This window comes from Castor canadensis, chromosome 2, assembly GCF_047511655.1.
Source record: "Castor canadensis chromosome 2, mCasCan1.hap1v2, whole genome shotgun sequence".
Taxonomy (NCBI): Eukaryota; Metazoa; Chordata; class Mammalia; order Rodentia; family Castoridae; genus Castor; species Castor canadensis.
This window is the reverse complement of record NC_133387.1, coordinates 198,246,735-198,266,912: the sequence shown is the minus strand read 5'-3', so window position 1 is coordinate 198,266,912 and position 20,178 is coordinate 198,246,735. Positions and strand designations below refer to the sequence as shown.

Sequence of the window (20,178 nt, the reverse complement as noted above, 5' to 3'; positions counted from 1 at the left end):
ATTTCTGTTGCCTGAGACACTGTGCCAATACTTGGCTAGTATTCACAGATGGTTAAGCTTTTTACCTTTAACACGCTATTTGAAATAAGAAGGACACGTTAGTTTTACATACAACTAAGATGAAAGGTAAGAAGGCATCACAAGTCACAGCATGTAGTGGGAATGTAAAGGAAGAGGTTATGTCAGGTGGAAGAGGTCAGGAAGGGCTTCACAGAGGAAATGGAGGTTTTCTTGAAGAAGGAACTCCTTTGACTCTGAAGCATGAAAGAAGAGTATGTTCCAAGTAGATGGAAAAACAAAGAAAAGTAGGTACAGGACAATAGACGGTTTTGTTTCAGGTAATAGCAGTCAGAACCTCAGTTGGGTATGAGTCTCGCTAGATGTGATTGAGTATACAGGTAGCTGCTGCCCTTCTGGAGATTCTGGCCATGTTAGCCCAGCTTTCCTGGTATTGGGTTCCACGTTTCAAGTCCCTGTTGTTTCTGATCCCCCAAGAAGTCCTCTCCATACAGTCAAGCACAACCGCTTGTGACTTCTTCTCAATGTTTGTGTGCAAAGCAATATGGCAGGGTGGAGAAGTAGGGTTTCTGGAGCTGGCTTCCTGGGTTGAAATTCTGGTTCTGCTGTGTCACTAGCTTATGTGACACTGAGGAAAGAGCTTACTCTCTCTCTGATTCAGCTTTTTCATCTGTGAAAAGAGAATATGATATCTAGCTCTTACAGTTGTTTGAGGATTAGAGGGTTAATTTATACTGAATGCTTGGAAAAGTGCCAGGTACTAAGTACTACTTTTTACTAACCCCTGTAGGAGAATACATGGCTCACAACAGCTCCCACTGGACTGTCCATCCCTTCGTACACTCTGCCTTCTGTGTGGAAGTCTGGAGATGTGTCTGCAGCATGTGTGTCTGACACATTGCTCTCATCATTCTTGCTTAAATCTAATCCCAGAGAGACTGACCAATTTCAGGAAGGTCTGCCTCAGGCCAGTGAACTAACTGGTTATACATGTTCGCACATAAATATAGTTCACTTCCATAGCTAGCATTGTAAAAGCAAATCCACTAGCACTTCTAAATGAACAGGTAGACCTCAGCTCTTAAGGAAAGTCACAGTTAAATATTTACCATGGATATTATATTCCTCTTTGGAAATGAAGTTTTAGTTTTTCCTTAGCATCTTCTAACCATGTGGGTACAGGTAAATACCTTGATATAAAAACGTTGTTGACTCATTAAAGCCCAGTATAATTTCTTCAAGGTTATAATGGGAGCACATGTGAAGACAATACATGGATAGCTTTCAGGTAATGCAAAGGGGAAGGAAGTCGTGTGTGTGGTACTTACAGCATGTTCAGTCTGCGCAGTGTTACTTGTGAGTTAACGACTGCTACTCCTATACTTTCGCCTTAAAATGTGACATGGTATGTCTGGCTAGAGTTAATTTTTTTCATTGTCTTTAAGTACACATAATTGGGTAGAAATAGAGACTCCTGTGTGTAGTCCAGATCTCCTGCTTAACATGGTTCGTGCATTCAATCTTTCTTTTTGTGTTTGAGAGAAAATGTCTATTTTACTGTTGTTTGTTGTGATGTTTTAAAAGTTTAACAATACATTTAAAAAACTGAGGATTTAAATCAATGTCTTTCTATTAAATTGTGAATAAGCAGGGCTTAGAAGCAGTATTTCTGGTTTGTGCTTCTGATCGTGGTTTAGAAACTTTAGACAACTAGGAAGTGGTGTGTTTTATGTGATTTTATTTTATTTCTAGTTCTGGAGGTTGAACCCAGTGCCTTGTGCATGCTAAGCTGTGCTCTTCCATTGAGCCCCACCCTGAGCTCATGTGATTCTAAATCAGTGAAAGATGCTGGGCCTTCTAGTCCAGAGTTGCACACTCAGTAGGAGAGGGAGTCACTATGACAAGCCTAAGGTAGACTCCTCATTCTCTGTCTTGAGCAGTATTACTACCAGAAAACGTAAGGTCTTTACCTTGATGTTTTTGACCTTGTCATGACTCTGGTATTTGGAAAATGAGACTAAATTGAAGTTGACAGCCACCTTCCCTGAGTTCTTAGAAATGTCATCTGCTGTCTTGTGTAATTCTGTCTTGTGACGCCTCAGGAGGACTGTGGAGGGATTGTCCACGCATTCTTGGTTATATTTGGTGTTGAAACAGATGCTCATCTTGTACACAGAAATACTGAATAATAATACCTGTTACAGCTAGATTGGTTTGCAGTGCACCAAGCAAACATTAGACGCTGCTGTCAAAGACTGTTTTCTAAAGTACTTTGTGAGGTTTTCTGTGGTCTGCCATCCCATTTCATGACTGGGCTGTCCCTTTGTCCTTTTCTGAGAAGTCCAATATGTTCGGAGCGCCGACTGTGTGTCTGATCCTGTTCTAAGTGCTGTATTTATACTAACTCATTTACTCCCCACAGTGACCCACAGGGACAGACAGAAGCAGAGGTGCACAGATACTGTGGAACTTATCCACAACAGTGCCACTCATCAGTAGAAGTAGGCTTCCTGTCCAGCCCATCTGCTTCCAGAGCCCAGGCTCTCATGGCTTGGCTGCATTGGGAGTGTATCTGATTAAGTGGGCCACTGTTCTTGTTTGGAATGAGACTTCCTGTAGTGCATGCTTAGTGATTTCTGTGAGAGATCACAGCTTTCCTTTCTTAGTCAGGGAGGCCATAGGAAGTAAAGAACAATCTAGGAAGAGATGGGGGATTGGGTCAGGAGTTCCTTACGACAGAACTTCCAGAGTAGCTCGTTTGCATTTGAGGGAAGCCCAGAAGGACTCTTGGTGGTTGAGAGGGTGGGGTGAAGGCCATGTAGTGTATTGAAGAATTCCTTTAAGATCTTGATTGGCTCCTGTGCCCTGAGCTCAGCAACGCTGCAGGACTTGCACCTGCATCCTCAAACCCAGTGGAGCATGGGCCTCCATATTCTACACAAAAGGTAAAGTGAAATTATGTGGAATGTTTATCCCATTCTCAGCAAGAGCACCCATGTACAGCTTGGCTTAAAATTTCCTAGGAGTCATCTCTGTCTTCTCATAATATTTGCCCTTAGCTCGAGCTATGCACGGTATGGGAAATGCATTTTTGCACAGTGCCCTTCTTTGAAAGGCCAGTCAACTTTCCTGCTTGTGTGAAATGGGTCTGAAGTACGGTAACTGATGTCACTTATGAGCTGCTCATTTGCATCAGGCACATCCCTCACTTCATCTCCCTAACAACCCTTTGAGGGAGGTATTTTCTGTTGTAGGGGTGAGAAAAATGAGTCTTGACTCCAGTGAGTGATTGTCCAAGGCCTTACAGCTAATTAGCAAGGTCTAGTTCTGACAGAGCCCTTCTTCTCATTGACTGATAATTCTCCAAGGAGACATTCTACATCTTTCTTCCTGAAAGTTTGATGGATGCAGACACTCTCATGGAATGCAAGTACCTCTCAAGTAGCATGTGTGGCTGGGCCCAGAGTTCTACCTCCTCTGTGGGAAGAGATGTAACTCTGTCAGCAGCATCCTCTTTCCAGAGCATTATTTAGTTTTTAAACCAGAATTTAAAAAATAATATCTCCAGTGTATGTTTAAAACAGCAGCAACAACAAACCCTGCCTTTCTGAAGCTTGAGGCCTATGGTCTTCAGAATTGCCTTTGGTGAGTGTGTTGATGGGTCCGTGGATCTCAGTGGTGCAAAAGACCTATTCACTCTCCAGGGCCAACTTTGGTATTTACGTAGGTGTGGGATTTGGTGAATGTTAGACTGCCACATTGTGGCACAGGGGCCAAGGTTGTTTGGCTAAGGAAAAAAAAACTTACTCTGACAATTGTTAAAATGAAAAAAAAAAAGACCTTATTGAGGGCTATCACAGTAGGTGTGACTGTTGAGGTAGGCAGGTGGGACTGGGCTCAAATTCTAGCGTAACAACAACAAGTGGGGTTTCTAGCCCATTGGGAGCAGATTTAGGAGGAGTCCTGGGTCGAAAATGGCTAAGAGAAGTATCAGGGGTGTGGGGATTCCTGCTGAAGGCAGGCAGGGGATTATATCCCAAAGATGGGGGCTGAGAAATGCGAACAGACACTGAGGTAGGCGGAGCCTCTCTAAACTAAGTCAGCAGAATCCTTGGTAACCTAGGCTGCATGGACCCAGCAGGTTGGGGACCTCATTGAGAGGAGGGCTTGGAGGAGTGTGACTAAGGTTTACTGAAGGAGAACATCTTTGTCACTTCCTCTTCCTTGTGCTGGAGATAAGGATTCAGGTTTGGAACTTGAACTGATGAATGACATGTATAATGAATTCCAGAAAAAGCACATTTTATTAGTGGTGTAGATCCCTGTGGCTGGGTCAGCAGAAGAGACCAGAGTAGTTCTGAAGGATGGGCCTAGACTCCTTCCTTGATGCTATGTTGTGCAGTTTATTATTTTTAATTTTCTTTAACAAATTCAAATCGTGCTTAAGGGCCAGGCACTGTTCTAAATCCTTTGCAAATATTAATCACTTAATTCTGAAAGCAGTCCTGTGAGATGGCTGTGCCACTCTTACCTCATTTTTATGCAGGAGCGGACAAAGGCCCAGAGGAGTTAAGTAACTAGTCCTGGTTACTTAACAAGGAACGATAGGGGTGGGATGTCAGCCCAGGCCACCTGCTCTGGACCGTGCACTCTTCCTCCCCGTGAGGTGGGATTCTAAGCCATTGCCTCCCAGGGCTTTACTTTGTATGTCAGGGGCTTTTGTTTTTTCCTCCCCAGAAATAAAGAATTCTTTTTCTGGGTTAGACCCTGGGCCTTGTTTGGGCTGGAGTTAGGGTTTTGGGTAGTGTTTAGATTCAGTCTACTATAACTCAGTTATTTGTAAACAGCCTTTCAGGTCATCTTTCACCTTCTAGATCTAAACCAGTGCTTTACGGACAGAGACACATTCCTTCCTTTCCCACGGTCTGTACAGAACCCATTCTAGCCAGCCGCTGGTGCCCCTGCCCCCTAGTAACCAACCTCAGTGGCATTCCTTCTTTTTCTAAGTGACTGCTTCACTTATGATATGTGATTGGTAATTCCTTAATACAAAGACTTTGGTAAATTGACTTCCACATGTGACACAAAACTTTTTTGTGGGTGAGAGAGAAGGTCTTACTATGCATTGCAGGCTGGCCTCGAACTCAAAATTCTCCTGTCTCCCAATACTGGGATTATAGACTGCTACCACCATGCTCAGTGCAACTTTCTTGAGCAGAGCAAATCCAGTTTCCGAAGTAATTGTTTAGTAGCCTCTTTAAATTTTGCTTACATTTGTTGGGCTGGTATTTTAAAGGCTGCTCGTTGTTTTGATGGGGATGGCATTGAATCTGTAGATTGCTTTCGGTAGGATAGTCATTTTCAGAATTTTGTCTCTGCCAATCCATGAACATGGGAGGTCTTTCCATCTTCTGTAGGGTGTTCTTCTGTTTCTTTTTTCAAAGTTTTATAATTTTCATTGTAGAGGTCTTTCATCTACTCAGCTAGGTTTGTTCCTAGATACTTAATTTTTTGAGGCTATTATAAATGGGATTGTTTTCTGATATCTTTTTCAGCTGTTATTGATGTGATAGAAAAACTGCTGGTTTTTGTAAGTTGATTCTGTATCTTGCTCTTTTGCCAAAAGTATTTATCAGTTCCAAGATTTTTTTTTTTGGTGGAATCTTTAGGGTCTTTTAAGTATAGGGTCATATTGTCTGTATATAGGATCAAAGTATTTTATATGTATGGATGAAAATTTATAATAATGAAACCTCTTAAAAATTGGTTGAAAAAGGAGAAGGGGGACAAGGAAGAGCAAGAGGTGAGGTGAATTTGCATCCATTATATGCATTGTGGTATGGAAATACCACAATGACACTCTTTGGACAACTCACATACACTAATTTAAAAATTGAAGAAGCAGCTGGTGAATATGACACTAGAATTGTAGTTAAGCAGTGTCACATGTGGAAATGCCTCAGTACTCATGTCTTCATCCTTTTAATTTCAGACCTGTCTATGGCAGTGCAGAAGTTCTCCCAGTCACTCCAGGACTTTCAGTTCGAATGCATTGGTGATGCAGAAACGGACGATGAAATTAGTATTGGTGAGTCCTTCCCTTCTTCATTGTCCTAAATTATAATGTCCAAAGTCCAATTTAAGACGTTTATATTCTTGAAATCAAATAGACTCACATACCTCAAATAAACATCTAAAATAGTCTCTGACTTCAATAAAACTGTCAGGGTGACATAGAGTTTCTGTGGCAAAGAATATTATAAATTGTTTTTAAATTGAAATTGTGATTTTTTTTTTCCATAAGGAAATTAATCATTCTACAACTCAGGCCAGTCCTCTGAAAAAATCTGGATAACAGTGTTTGTCTCTGCCTTAAAGTGAATCATTTACTCCGACAAGTGTGCTGAGTATCGACTATAAAATATACTTGCTGCGGTTTTTCAGAGTAATCTTCCTTGTCTCTTAAGTTAGTACTGGTTTCTTTTTTAATGCAAGCATTTGTCATAAAGAAAACAAGTCATGTTTAGTCAGTGATGATGTCTAAACTAGTGTTCCCACTACTACTGGGGATCAGAAGACTCCAGCCCTAATCTGACTTTACCACAACCACTTAGTGATCGACCCCAGCTGGGGAGACACTCCTCCTTCTGAATCACATGACTTCATTTCCTGTAAAATGAAGAGCGTGGGCTCTGTGGTCTCTGAAGTTTCATCTGTACCTGAGTTTCTACTGTTTGAAGATCAGCTTCATGTGGCCTTCTTTCCCCCCACTGTTAAAGACCCCTCCTTTTCAGTTTAGAGATGTGAGGGCCATTTGGGGCTAGATTGGAGATGTGTCCCATCTTCAGAAGCGTGCCCGATATATGTTGTGGGCAGCTCAGAGATTAATACTAAGTGTTTCCACCTTCCAGGTATAAAAACACAACACTGCCAGTGCTTAGAATGGTGATTCCCAGACTAAGGCACATCTGAAGCACCTGGAGATCTTTTTAAGCACAGATTCTGATTCATTTCCAACAGACCGGAAGGTGGTGTCAACTCTCGGGGTCTGTGGACCACACTTCAGCAGCGGGGACATGTCCTTCTCTCCATGCCCCTCTGCAATCCTCCCCTTCCTCTGCCCAGTGTTTCTTTTCAGTAGTTTTATCAGTTCTGCCTGTATTTCTAAATAATACATTTTATTAGCTTTGACAACCTCAGAAGCGAGTCCAAACCTTGCTTTGAAAAGAGCGGGCAGTATTTTCCCCACAAAAGGAAAGCTGTCAGGAGAAGATAGACTGCGTGAGTTTCTCGTTATCGGGAGGCACTTGCTTGCTTATATTCATGAAAGCTGCTCTGGGAGAAATCACAGGGCAGAATGTGCTGCGGTCTTTGGATAAGCTGTTTTTGCCTATGGGATTTACACTAGGCATCAATGATTGTGGACCAGGTGGTGGGCTTTCTGAGCTATGTCACTGGTCACTTGGTACACTTGCCCTTTTAGGAGTGTGAGTTCTGAGGGGATCATAGTGATGTCTTGTCTCTGGGACCATGGAGGGCTCCTTCTGCTCAGTCTGGGATGACAGGTGCTAAGCCATGCCTGTTAGGGAATTTCTAGAATGAGGGGAGAGAGCCCTGCCACATGGCCCTTGAGCAGTGTGGCTCTTTCCTCTTTCACTCATAGGATGAATGGGGGAGACCAGCATTACTGGACATGCACTGTCAACATTTGGAACAATTGTGTCATTTTGATCACTTTTTTTTTGTGGTGCTAGGGATCCAACCCAAGGTCTGTTCCACTGAGCTGCATCGCCAGCTCATGCTTGTCATTTCTTGACATTATGTCATAAATACCTGGCCCTCAATGTAGATAGATAAAAGCCTAGATTATGTTACTAAGATAATAACACACTATTACTTGGAAACAATACTTACATATTCACATAATAATTATTTTCACTTACTTACAGAACTGAGTTCTCTGAAGGTAGAGGCCTATAACGTAATAGATCTTCAGTTAGTTTGTTGAATATATGACATAATTTTTTTATAAACTTTATTTTTTTTCCACATATCTGCATATTTTTCCCAATAGAATGACATAAGTCAGTAGTTTTCCTTTGGAAAGAAGTACAGCAAATACTCTTGGATTTTCACAGGCATTGTTATTGTTGATGGTTTCATGACTGATTCTATCGGGTTCATACTCCTGAATTTATGAAGTGATCTCCAGAGAACAGCCAGGTACTCTGCCTGGCTTTGAAGTTGTCACCATTAAGAGTACAATAAACACTTTTCTGCATTTTCTATTTTCCATTAAAAGCTCTCTCGAAGTCACATATGAAAGTAGAAACCGCAGAGGCAGGGTTTTCAATCACTGTGTTATATGGCTTCCAGACAGATGTTAGGTGATTCCTCCAGATTGTGGTGAGCTCCATCTCTCAGTCATGGTCTGATTCTTTCCACTTTGGCTAAAGGAATATGGTGTGTTGCTTACAGACCAGATTTGAAGGGTGTGAAGAATTCCTGTGTTCCTGAAAGCAGGTCTCTTGTTTCCAAAACTGAAGTCCCCGTCAATATATTAGGCAGTCATGATTAAATTAAGGTCTAAGGGCTTTGAGAAGTTAGGTGATAGGTTGGAGATTAGGTGATGGGTGAGTCATATGCAGGGGTAAGGCTGCTTGCTAATTTTAGATCAGGAGACTTAGTGATCTGGTTTTCTTTTGTTAGGAAAACCTGACTTGGAATGAAACGATTTATAATGATTTACTTATCTTTTGGTGGTGTTGGGGATTGAACCTAGGGCCTTGTACGCTAGGTAAGTGCTCTACTACTGAGTCGTGTCCCCAGCCCTGAACGAAATGATTTATTACGACTAATGTGAAAATACAGGTATATTCACATGTCCCGATCATCCAACATTTTGATCCTTTAACTGAGTCTCCAAATGCACTGCAAACGGTTTAAAATAAACTTTGTAGAAAATAGAAGACTTTGGCTGACCATTCCTAACATGGAGTTTTCTGTGTACCTCAATCTGAGCATCACGTGAGGCTGGTGTGGAGGGGCGCAGGGATGGATCGCCCTTACAAACCCGCAGCTGAAGAAGCCCCAGCTTTAAGATGCACCTTACTCCTGAGTTACTGAAGAAGGAATGAGGTACAGAGAGCTGTGCCTTTCAGCATTGACTAACAGCCAGAACACTGTCAGCCAGAGCAGTCTTGAGGCTTAACAGTGACGTGATTGACTGAAATTCAGTGACTTAACGAAATGCTCATCTTTCACGAGGAAGCCATGCCTGTGCCTTCTGACATGTGAAGAAGAGATGGTGGCAGGCTTTCTGTGTGTAAGGATGGCGGTGGGGATGGAGAGTGGGAAGATGAGTAAGGTTCCTCATCTTTAGTACCCTTGCAGTGGAACAGGGTGAAGTTCAGATTTTGAGCAAAATAAGAAAAGAATGTAGAATTATCGTGTCAGTGTAATTCCCTAAGTTATGAAAGCTGTTCCGGGATTCTGTGCCTTATGTAGGCTTGTGTCTGGTTTGTCAATCTCCCCTGCTCTTCAGCTGTCTCTTCTGCCCACATCCTTTGGCCTTGTGCTCACTGGGGCTTTTTGTTTTTTTTTCCTGGTGCCAGTGAGACATTGCTGGCTTGCAAGGAAGCAAAGTGAGATGGATCATTCATGACCCAGTGGGGAATTCCTATGGCCCCGAGAACAGGCCTACTGTTTCTAGGACTGAAGTCCCAAGCAGGGCAACTCCCTGCCTGTTTGACACCCTCCTTTCCATCCACAAGCACCCGAGAGGCCATCAGTTCCCACTTCTGTAAGGATAAGCAAGCACTGAATGAGTGGAAGCAGCCCACTGCATCCATCCCCCATAATTTCCATGGCTGCTGCCACGCCTGCCCTTTGTACTGCTTTTGAACTGAGAAGAAATGTGATTTAGGGGTACAGAGCTAAACACTTGGGGCTTGGAAATTGGTGATGGAAGGGATTGATTATAAACTAATAGAAGCTTCAGTCCTCTGAATGTGTTTATAGTGGTAGAAAAGATACAGAACATACTATTGTTTAACTATAATTATGCACTAATATGCATGTTCATGTAAAAACACAATGCCCATTGTGTCAGTCCTGGTACACATACGTGCATGGGAGCCAGTAACGTTCGAACATGAATTATGTGCACAGCTTTAAAGCCTTACCAGTAGGAAGTAAAAAGCTGTTTAGGAAATAAAATTTTATTCTCTTGAAAACTGTTTTACAGAGGTTTGGCTCAATTATTCGGAAGTACATTACCGTGAGTATGCCTGTGAGGAAGGTTATTTTGCTAGCTTAATTAAGCACTGTAGCATAAAGGATGATGAAGGCTGTGTATTTTAGTGTATTACTCCAGAATTTATGTCCAGCCCAGATCTAGAGCATGCAAGTCACTCCATTTTGTTCCTGTACTTAGAATGTCTTTAATTTGAAAACTCTTTAAGCCCAACTCTAAAAATAAGTCTAGATACTTTAAAAAATTGATATTGTTAGTTAAGCTGAATTAGTGCCAACAAAATGTTAGTCATCAATATGAAGCAAAATTTATTTATTATGTGCAATCCTGGAAGCCATGGAAAAGTCTGTTTGTACTTGTGGGTCAACAGCTTGGTCAGTGATGTGGTGTGATGGGTAGGTGACTGGGAAAGTCCTGGACAATATGAGCTTTGCACTCAGAAGATTAAATTCTTGATACATTAAATGTTTAATGTATCAAGAAGCAGAGCAGTTTACTAGTAAGTATTTTAGGTGGGGCCTTCATTCCTTTAGACACACCTAAACAGGGAATTCTTGGGGTAGAAATAGGCAACACACTGTCACTTGTCAGCGAAAGCTGTATCTCCAAACTGTAAGTGGAGAAATGAGGGAATCAGTTAGGTTATTCAAACCAAAATATAGGTTTAGTAGTCACTCAACTACTTCTGATCTAACTGCTATATTCCTGTCCCACTGTTTATTCTGTTTTGAATGCAGATATGCGGACATAGCAACACGGATGGGTAGTGCTTAGTCACTAGAAGAACATGCTGCATTTTTTTTAAAAACTAGTTTTGCATGGTATAGTATATGTGCATATATTTGGTGGATGAGTCAGCTTGAATTTGAACCAAGTTTTGTATGTGGCCTGGGTTCGGTGCACTCTACATCTGTGATTCTTTCTTACTTTATCTTTGGAGAGGCTGTAGGAGTTGAGTCTAAACAGATGACCGTTCAAGTCACATGAGCTCAGTTGTGTCTTAGTGAGGCTGCATGGCTTTGGCCAGTGCAGGCGTTTGTTGCTTAATCACCTCTCTGAAGCTGTGTGTGCATCAGGGTGACGCAGTGGTAAAGCGACTCTACTGTGAGCGAGAAGTCACGCTGTTCACACTTGGAACTCTGAGTGATGATCTTTGGTGCTTGCTCTGAGGTGTCAAGTGAAGACATTTTTCAGGGGTGTGGTTGGAAAGGCTTCAGGTTCCTTGTGGCAAAAATGAATAGATTTTTAGCCAAGTCAGTCTACTCGCTTTGAGAATGCATCTGTGAAGTCACGTGGAGCCAGTCTCTCCTGTTGTCTAAGTAAGAATGGAGGCCAGAGGGGGAAGGTATGGCCCACTGTTTGCTTTGGGGTTTTGAAGGGATTCCCGTGTAGCATAGAAACATTCTGAGAGGTAGTGCGTGCTTCCGATTTTAAAAACTGGTGTATTATAATCCCAGAAAACACACTTACTTTCTTCAACTTAAATGCTCACGCGTATGGAGTGCTTGCTCTTAGCAGTCACAGTGTGATGGTATAAAGTGCGCTGTTCGTGCTCATGAAACTCTTCTGGGATACTTTTTCTTTTCGGAAAAGCTGTAAACCAAAGACAATACCTTTATCGGCCACAACTGAACTCTCCTAAAAGAGACCTGTGACATTTCACTCAATGCAGTAGGAAACAGATTGCCTACTCCTTTGCTGAATCAAAAGGAAGACCCGTCAGTTTTTTATAAACCCTCATTACAACATACTTAAATGTGGTTACATAAATCAGGAAGTTCTCTATTAAAATTGAACATTTTCAAATGCCAAAATTGTTTAGACAAATAACATTTTCTTTTGAACTCTGCAGAGGAAGCATATTTTACTCTTTAATAGCTCTCAGTTGGACAATTGAATTATTGTTTTCCATTTTTTTTTACCACCCTTAGTTTTACACCCACACAGAAACCACCCACAATTAAGGATGGAAACAGCTAGAAGGGCTGCACATTTTAGATTGTGGTGTTCCTCTCCACAGAAGTGTGCTACTCGAGAAAGGCGCTGTTATCATGTCATCAATATTTTTAAAGCTTATTTGATTTAATTTGAAACTCAAAGGCTTAGTTTTATTTTTTTAAACTTTGAGGCTTGAATGCAAAACAACAATATGAAAACTTGTCATAACTCACTGATTATATGTGAGTCTCCTGAAACCTTTTTCCTTTGTGATTTTGTTCTGCTAGATAGTTCAGTCTTTACCCTGAGGACTCAGACCGTTTCTTGCAGGGAATTCAATGCTGTTTGAGACAGGAAGTGAGTTTTACTTTCCAGTGCTTTACAGATTTATTTATTAATATTGTTGAACAAATAACCTTTCTGAAAAGCCTATGAAACCTTTACAGGAACAAATCAGCCGGAGGTATGTAAATAGAATCTCAGTCATATTAAAAACCTTCCTATTATTGCTTATACTCTCTCTTCAACAAAATTAGAGATAAGGGCAAAATAGTTTCTGCTGGGTATTGGGGGGGTAGGGGGAGAGGGAGGGGGCGGAGTGAGGGGGTTAGGGAGCAGGTGGGGGAAGGGGGGAGAAATGATCCAAACATTGTATGCACATATGAATAAAAAAAAAGTACAAGTGGTGCATGCCTGTAATCCTTGCTACTGAGGAGGCTGAGACAGGAGGATCTTGAGTTGGAGGTCAGCCTGGGGCTACACAGTGAGACCCTGTCTCAAAAACAAACAAAACATAAAATGTGTACCCATTTAGATAAGTCTAACGTAATTCTTTTCAGTTTAATAAGCTAACATCTGAGGCATAGTTAACATGTAAATATACACATGAACATATACATAATGTAATTTCTGCACACATGGTTTAAACATTTCAGTTTCCTTATATTTGTAAATATTAGAAAATTCAGCTGAGGATTAAGGAGCTTTTCCTGTTCTCTAGTTTGTTCAGTGTTTATTGATTGTCTGTTATGTTTCCTGTGCTCTGCCTTACCCTGAGGATATAATGGTAAAAGGGTGGTTAAGCTTTTGCCCTCTTGCGTGGTATAGACTAAAGGGTTAGATGGTAACAATCCCTCTCTTTTAGGATAACACATAAAAAAGGCTTATTTCAAAATAAGGAGTGAAAGAACTTTTATCTATGTCTAGTGATTTGTCAGTATTTCAAAAAGAATTCCAACAAAAAGAGCAGACGCTGAAATCAGTGCGCTGGCCTGCTTAGACCTTGGGATCTGGTAATGTGCAGTTGGTTCTCATTATCTGCAGATGCTGGCGTTGTGAGCTCACACACTCTTAAGATTTGTTAGTCCCCAAATCAACAGCCCTGTTGCTTTCGTGGGCATGCACAGAGGGTGAGAAAGCTGTTGACCTAACCCATCTGGGCTTGGCTCTGTAGAACATGATGGAGTGAGTGTGTCAGCGCAGATTGCTGGACACCAATAGGAAGATGGGGTTTTTCTTTTTTCTTTCCTTTTTTTTTTAAATAAGAGCACTATGCCAAAACAAAACGCGTAGGTATGAGTGTGGGAAACCTGCTTTGTAGCTTTCTCCTGCCACTCTTCACCTGCCTGTGCTTGCATTTCCTGTTGGTAAAACTCACATATTCAATAAGGACTCAAGTGCCAACCAGGTCTGATGCACCACTGGTGGCTTAGGTAATTTATATTTATACTTTCATTGGGTTACACTCAAGTCACGATTCTGTTGAGCGTGTTGAAAATGACAAAAGCAAATTATATCATGCTGAGAACATTTTCAAGATAGGCCAGGCCTTGTTGAGTGGGTGGGAAGTCCCCTTTCTGAGGCTTGAGGTTTAAAGAGGCATAATGAAGTGTTAGGTGCAGCAGAAAGGAAAACATCCCAGATTGAGGGAAAGGATGAGTGACAGCCTGGAGGTGGAATGGGGACAGCCAAGGGGAAAGTGCCATGTGGAGGGTCTGGGCAGGGAGACCCATGGCACTCTAACCCAAGGGCACTGGGAAACCATTGCAGAACATGAAGCAGAGAAGTCACAGGAAGGCTAATTTGGCACCTTTTGGAAGGCTAATCTGGCAGCCTGATATGAGATTTAAGGAGGTTGCTGTGGATGAGATTTTCTTAATGTTTGACTTTGCAAGTTTTCTCTGGACATGTCTCCAGAGGGAAGTTGGGCTTGGGCAGCTGACTTTAAATGCAAGCTGTGGATACTGTGTTCTCTGTATGCACTTGCATTACCCTACAGAGCCACAGAGGACCTCTCGTTGATTGTGTGTATCACTAGAATGGTCTTAGTAAGTTGAAATCACATGATTAGCTTATAATTTCATAATTTTTGAGGTTTCTTTTTTTTGCCTAATGCAGAACTCTGTTTTATGGCTTATTGGTAAACTTCAGATACTAGAAAAGTAAATGGCAGGCTTTGTGGCGTTATTTCGCACTTAGGTGAATTGGAAAAAGGTCAGTGGATAGCTCATTCCCCACAGTTCTGCCCTGAGAGCCATATTTTAATCCATGTTTTCCAAGTTTGCCCTATGGAGTTTATTCTGCCTCTGTAGAGTATAAGGTGAATCCTCATCCAGCCTGGGGAACAGCTGAGGATCATATTTTCCCACATTTATTTCCTTTGTGTGGGGTTCTCTGGAAGCTACATTTCTCTGTTCTCTAGTTCTGAGTGGCTCTGTTCCCTCCTTCATGAACATGTGGAAGTGGAGAGGTGGGGAGCTCTCTGAGTTGTTTTCTTTTTTTAAACTGATCAGAAAATGATTCTTTTGACAGAAGTGCTGCCCTGTTTTTCTTGAATCTCAAATTTAATTAGAGTAGAAAGAGAAGTGGGGGAACATGGGAGCTAACACCATTTTCCTTTAGATTTAGAGGAGCAGTGATCTTCTGAAGTCACACAATACTGAAACCTTGATTGACTGGCTCCTAGCTCATGGGCTTTGAGTCTTGGTTGACTTAATAAATACTTACAAAGCACCTGTGATTTGCCATGTACAATATAGGGTGCTGAAGGTGCTGGAGATACATCAGTGTGCAAAACCAAAATCTCTGCTCCAGTGAGCTTTGCATCCTTACTGGGGGGTTGGATGATAAAGTGTGTAAGTTCATTATTAGCTTAAGCTGTAGTAAGTGCTCTGGATATACAAAAAGGGAAGATTATTTAAATTTTGTTCTGTAACACTTTTAATATACAGATGTCTACAATTTTGAGATTGTGGTGTTGCAACAAACCATCCATAAAATGAACCTCATTTTATCCTCTATCCCTTGTGTCACAGGTTGGCATGACCCAACAACTCTTCACATTGCAGATTTGAAGCCCTTTGGTGCAGAGGGCATAAATGCTTCTGAGATGACCTGCTCATCCCAGCACTGGACTTCTTTTTGGAGCATCTCTCCAGTTCTCTGCCTTCCTGCTTCAGTTCATTGGCTCTCATTCTCTCCTCTGGCATCCTTAGTCTCTCTATGCACTTGAATGTTCATTGTCTTAAAATTTGCAATGTTGAAGAAACCTATGATGTCATAGACTCTTAGCTAGAGATTAAGGGTTGCGAGCCAGAGAATATCCTAGAGGGCTTTGCTGTGCAGTCTGGGGTTTAACTTGCAAGTTCTCAGGAGACACTGATTGAAGTAGCCCTTGAGGAGGTTCATTCTGGATCCATATAAGTGATGAATTGCAGCACGGAAGTCTTTACTGGTTCAGAGTGAGTCAGATGAGCTTTGTCAACAAATCCTTTATCAGCAAAGGAGCATTTTTCTAAATGTTAATGAAATAATAAAAACTATAGTTTAATTTTGCACATAAAACTTTTGTGTCAAAAAGACCATACATCTGGAGCTTGTGTCTGAAAGAGGTGAGTTAGGAGGACAAATTCCCCAAAAATTAGTGAAACTCATTGAGCAAAAAGCAGGGAAAAACATACATGCTATGAAGAAGAGAAGGAGAGGGAAGGAAACAGAATGCAGAAGAAAAGGTTGGAGAACTAGAATACACTGAGTAATATGCCTGAAAAAGTAAAACAAACATTTGCATTTACAGTTATATAGGAATATGTGACCAAGAAAAGGGGAGGGTGCTAGTTTGAAGTAATTTCTCTGTCCAGGGTAGACTTAAGGATAGGCGTGCTGAGTTCAGGGCTGCAGAGAGAAGAGCTCTGGGGTCATGTTTGATTCTTGGGACTCAAGATGGCATCTCTGAGAGCAGAATGCTATTTTTATTGTTGAAACGTAGACAGGCTTCAAGCAAGGAAGATGTTCAAGGAAATATTACAAATCTTGTTACAGTATGTACTGTTTCCTACTTAAACATGGCTTAAGCCCTTAATTCCTCAAATAAAGCATGCATTTTATTTTATTTTATTTAGTTATTTTATTTTTTGGCAGCACTAGGGTTTAAACTTAGGGCCTCACATTTGCTAGGCAGTTGCTCTACCACTTGAGGTACTCCACCAGCTTATTTTGTTCTTGAAGTTGGAAAATGCCAGTCTGTTTACTATCAAAATTAATTGTGGGTCTTAACAGTTTGATTCCTGGGCTCTACCCTAGACCTGAACTGATGTGGGCCCCCCTGGGTTGGGACCTCAGGAGCCTTTAAGTTTATGGAGAGTTTGACTCTTGATTCAGCTGGTGGAAAACTACTACTTGAAACAGTGCCAAGGCACAGCTGGGTAAGGCTGGGGTTGTATGTTAGTCTATTGTAGGTATATGTTCTTTGGACCATCATATGCTCAGGGTTTTACCAGTAGAGTCACCAAAGCTGTAAATGCCATGTGTTCGTAAGGAAACCTAGTTATTTCTTGTCACTCACAGTCTGAGAAATGGTTTTGTTTGAAGGATATGCCAATAGAATCAGAGATAGCCCTGTAATGCTTGCAGATGTCTTAGGGCTGAAAAAAAAATCAGCCTTTCAAATTAAAATGATACAAGGTATGGTTTGTGCTGATGTGGATTGTGCACTCTATAGAATTCTATGCCAACAGTGACAGTCTTCTGAGTATAGAGAACTGTATAGCACCGACAAACCTGAATAAAATCCTCTTTTATCCTTATTGGGTTTACAAAATATGAAAGGGGTAAAAATAACTTAATAATATTACTGTATACTAAGGAGCGTGTGCTGCCTGTTTTGGATGTGTAAAAAAAGACAGAAATGCTGTAACAGTACCGAAGCCAGAGAAAGGACTCCCTCCTGTCTGGGAACACCAGGAGATGTCCACATAGAGGAGTTATTTACACTGGGTCCTAATGGCTAGATGAGATGCACCTAGGAAGCAGGAAAAGAAAAGGCACAGGAAAGGAAACCACAGCAAGGTCTAGTAGTTTTCTAATCACAAACTTCAAGATTAGAAATTTTAGCATCTTGTATCAAAATCCTTGAAAAGTTGTCTGTGGCTCATCATGGAAGCCCCAAATCACTTGCAGCATGGAGTTTGAATTTTCTTTTTTAAACCAGTCAAGGATTTGGAGTTGGGAAGTGACATAATCGAAGGAGCCTGTAGGTGTCTTATTCTGGCATTAATACACACAGTGAATTACAGCCACACAGGCTGGGAGGCCAGGTAACACCATAGCAGGGATAACATGAGATTTTCACCTGGGCATAAGAAGGGTAGAAGAGAGAAGTCACACCAGTGACTTGGTATGTGGAAGGAAGGACTGAGGATAATGGATCACTGCAGTTATAGGGGATGGGGTCACGGTCACATTTTGTGTTCATATGGCCAGGGTGGAACAGAATCATGAATTTAGCTTTGACAATTTAAGATTGAGATTCAAACAAAATCTCCTAGGAGACATTTCCAAGAGGTAATTTGATTTGTTAAATTTGGGATAGTGAGTCAGGGCTGTAGGGCTCTACCCAGAATAGTAGGAAAGTGTGTACACTACAGGTGAGCTAATTGGGTTCAGAGTTAAATTCTGTGAGTCATTAGCTCTATGCATGCTATTAAACCTGTCAGAAAACTGTGTACTAAGGTGATCAGTTTGGATAGTTTACATGACTTTCTCATGTATATTGTTTGCATTAAGGAGCTTTGCCCAGGGCTAGGGCCTGAGTCAGATAAATGTCATTCTCCCACCCTGTGTCTTCCTGTTCCTCCTATCTCATCAGGATGGGGGCCTCTTGGTGTAATTTTGCAGACTAAGGGAAATAAGGAGGGAGAAATGAGGAGGGAACAAGAGAGAGAGAGGAGAGGTGAGATTGGAAGTTTGCTGGGCACCTGCCAGCTGTGGAGGGGGAGCCCTTTCTGTACAGGAGAGACTGCAAACAGCACTGATCAGGGAAGTGTCGTGAACTTCTTGCAGGAATAGCAGGCCAGGACCTCTGGTGAGAGTGAGGGAAATTGGGGCTGGGTTCTTGAGAAAGAACATTCTTGTCAGATAGCCACTGTGGGAAATAAGATTAGGAGTAAACCAGAGTTGAAGAAAAGGATTGCCAAAAAGCAAAACCAAGGGGGTTAGAGAGCTTGAACTTTCAGTGTCCTTGTGGGTGTGTGAATTGCAGCAGGGAGGCCACTGGGGGTTAGGAGGTTATGGAAAAGAGAGGCTGGGCGAGGAAGCGGATGTGGAGGCTTCCCTGGGGCAGGGGCAGGAGGAGTGGGTGCAGAGGAGGGTGAATAGGGTGCTTCAGGATGGATGTGAAGGAGAGCTGGGAGGTCAGTTCCTGATGGCAGCAAGTCTGGGGGCAGTGCGAGGTGTGAGTGGCTGTTTGTCAGCAACAGATTGCAGATTGTTCCCACACCAGGAGACCTGGCGCCTGAGCAGCCTTGGAGCACGCCAGCTCTGGGCCTGTTTGCCTGTGGCCACAATAGCAGGCTGGCACTACTGTTTGTTTTTTTCTCCACCTTGGCAATAATAGTTTCCTGGAAAAGAGCAGACTTTGGAACCAAACAATCGAAGTTAAATACCTACTTCTCTACTCACTTGCTGAGAGGTGCTGGGGCAAGCTGTCACACTGGAAGATTCTCCCTTCTCCCTTCTGAGATGAGCATAATGCCTGCGTCAGTGCTCATTGTGTGCACGTCCAGTTAGGCAGTATGTGCAGCACCCCTGCCCATAAGAAGAGTAGCTCCACGCTGTTGAGTGTTCTCACACTTGGGAAAGTGACTTCTGAATTGCAGCAGTTTTGGTTTGGGAGACAGATTAAATACCAAGACAAAACAGAACGATAAAGCAGGGTGACATCAGCATCACACACACTGCTCTTGATTCTTCAGTGACATATCCCCATGTGCTTGAAAAGAGCACAAAACACGTGACTTGTGCACTGATGTGCACACTGGTGCTTTTGTATTGGCGGGGCCTCAGGAAGGGCTTCTGCAGAAACTCAGCTGAAATTCATTTGAAGTAGTAAGATACTGTGATGAGACTAGGGAGAACCAGGTAAAATTGAGGTTTATAATTGTGTGACATTGAAGGTTTCCTTTTGGTACTTGTATGTATATTCATTTGCCAAAATTTGGCCTTTCTTGTAATACATATATAATACATATATAAGCCACATACGTGTGTGTGTGTGTGTGTGTGTGTGTGTGTGTGTGTGTATTTGGACACTCAAGCAAGCTAACTTGTACTTAGGCATTTTCAAAGAAGCTATTACTAAAAGGTCCTGAGTCTTTCAGGAGAGTATACCAAGGAAAAACCATGATATATATAGCCTAGAATATTTCTGTACTTCCCTCATGACTTTCTCCCTGGAGTTATGATAACTCTCTTCTGTTTCCACGGGTGATCCTAACAGTCTGGAGAAGTGGCACCAGCTTCTTTCATGGTCAAATCTCTGGCTTTCAGATTTGTTTCTTCTTTTGAGTCTAGCTGTTGTGCCAGCAAGGATAAGAGAAGCTCAGCTATGCATGCAGTTAGCTCAGAAGTTTTGAGTCTCAGCTCAGTCAGGTGCAGTGGCAGGGAGTGTTGGGATTCATGTTGGGAGAATG

At 42.0% G+C, this 20,178-nt stretch overlaps 1 protein-coding gene across 8 annotated transcripts in view; it reads left to right on the top strand.

The window, feature by feature from the left end:
* Positions 1-20,178, top strand: part of Arhgap42 (Rho GTPase activating protein 42) — a 232,319-nt gene that overhangs the window by 52,574 nt on the left and 159,567 nt on the right. For 7 of the 8 annotated variants that reach the window (XM_074066848.1, XM_074066846.1, XM_020166655.2 and 4 more), the window contains one exon: positions 6,011-6,106. The exons of the other annotated variant lie outside the window; for it this stretch is intronic. In XM_074066848.1, coding sequence (XP_073922949.1) covers positions 6,011-6,106 — 96 coding nt within the window. The remainder of the gene's footprint in view (positions 1-6,010; positions 6,107-20,178) is intronic. 8 annotated transcript variants of the gene reach the window in all.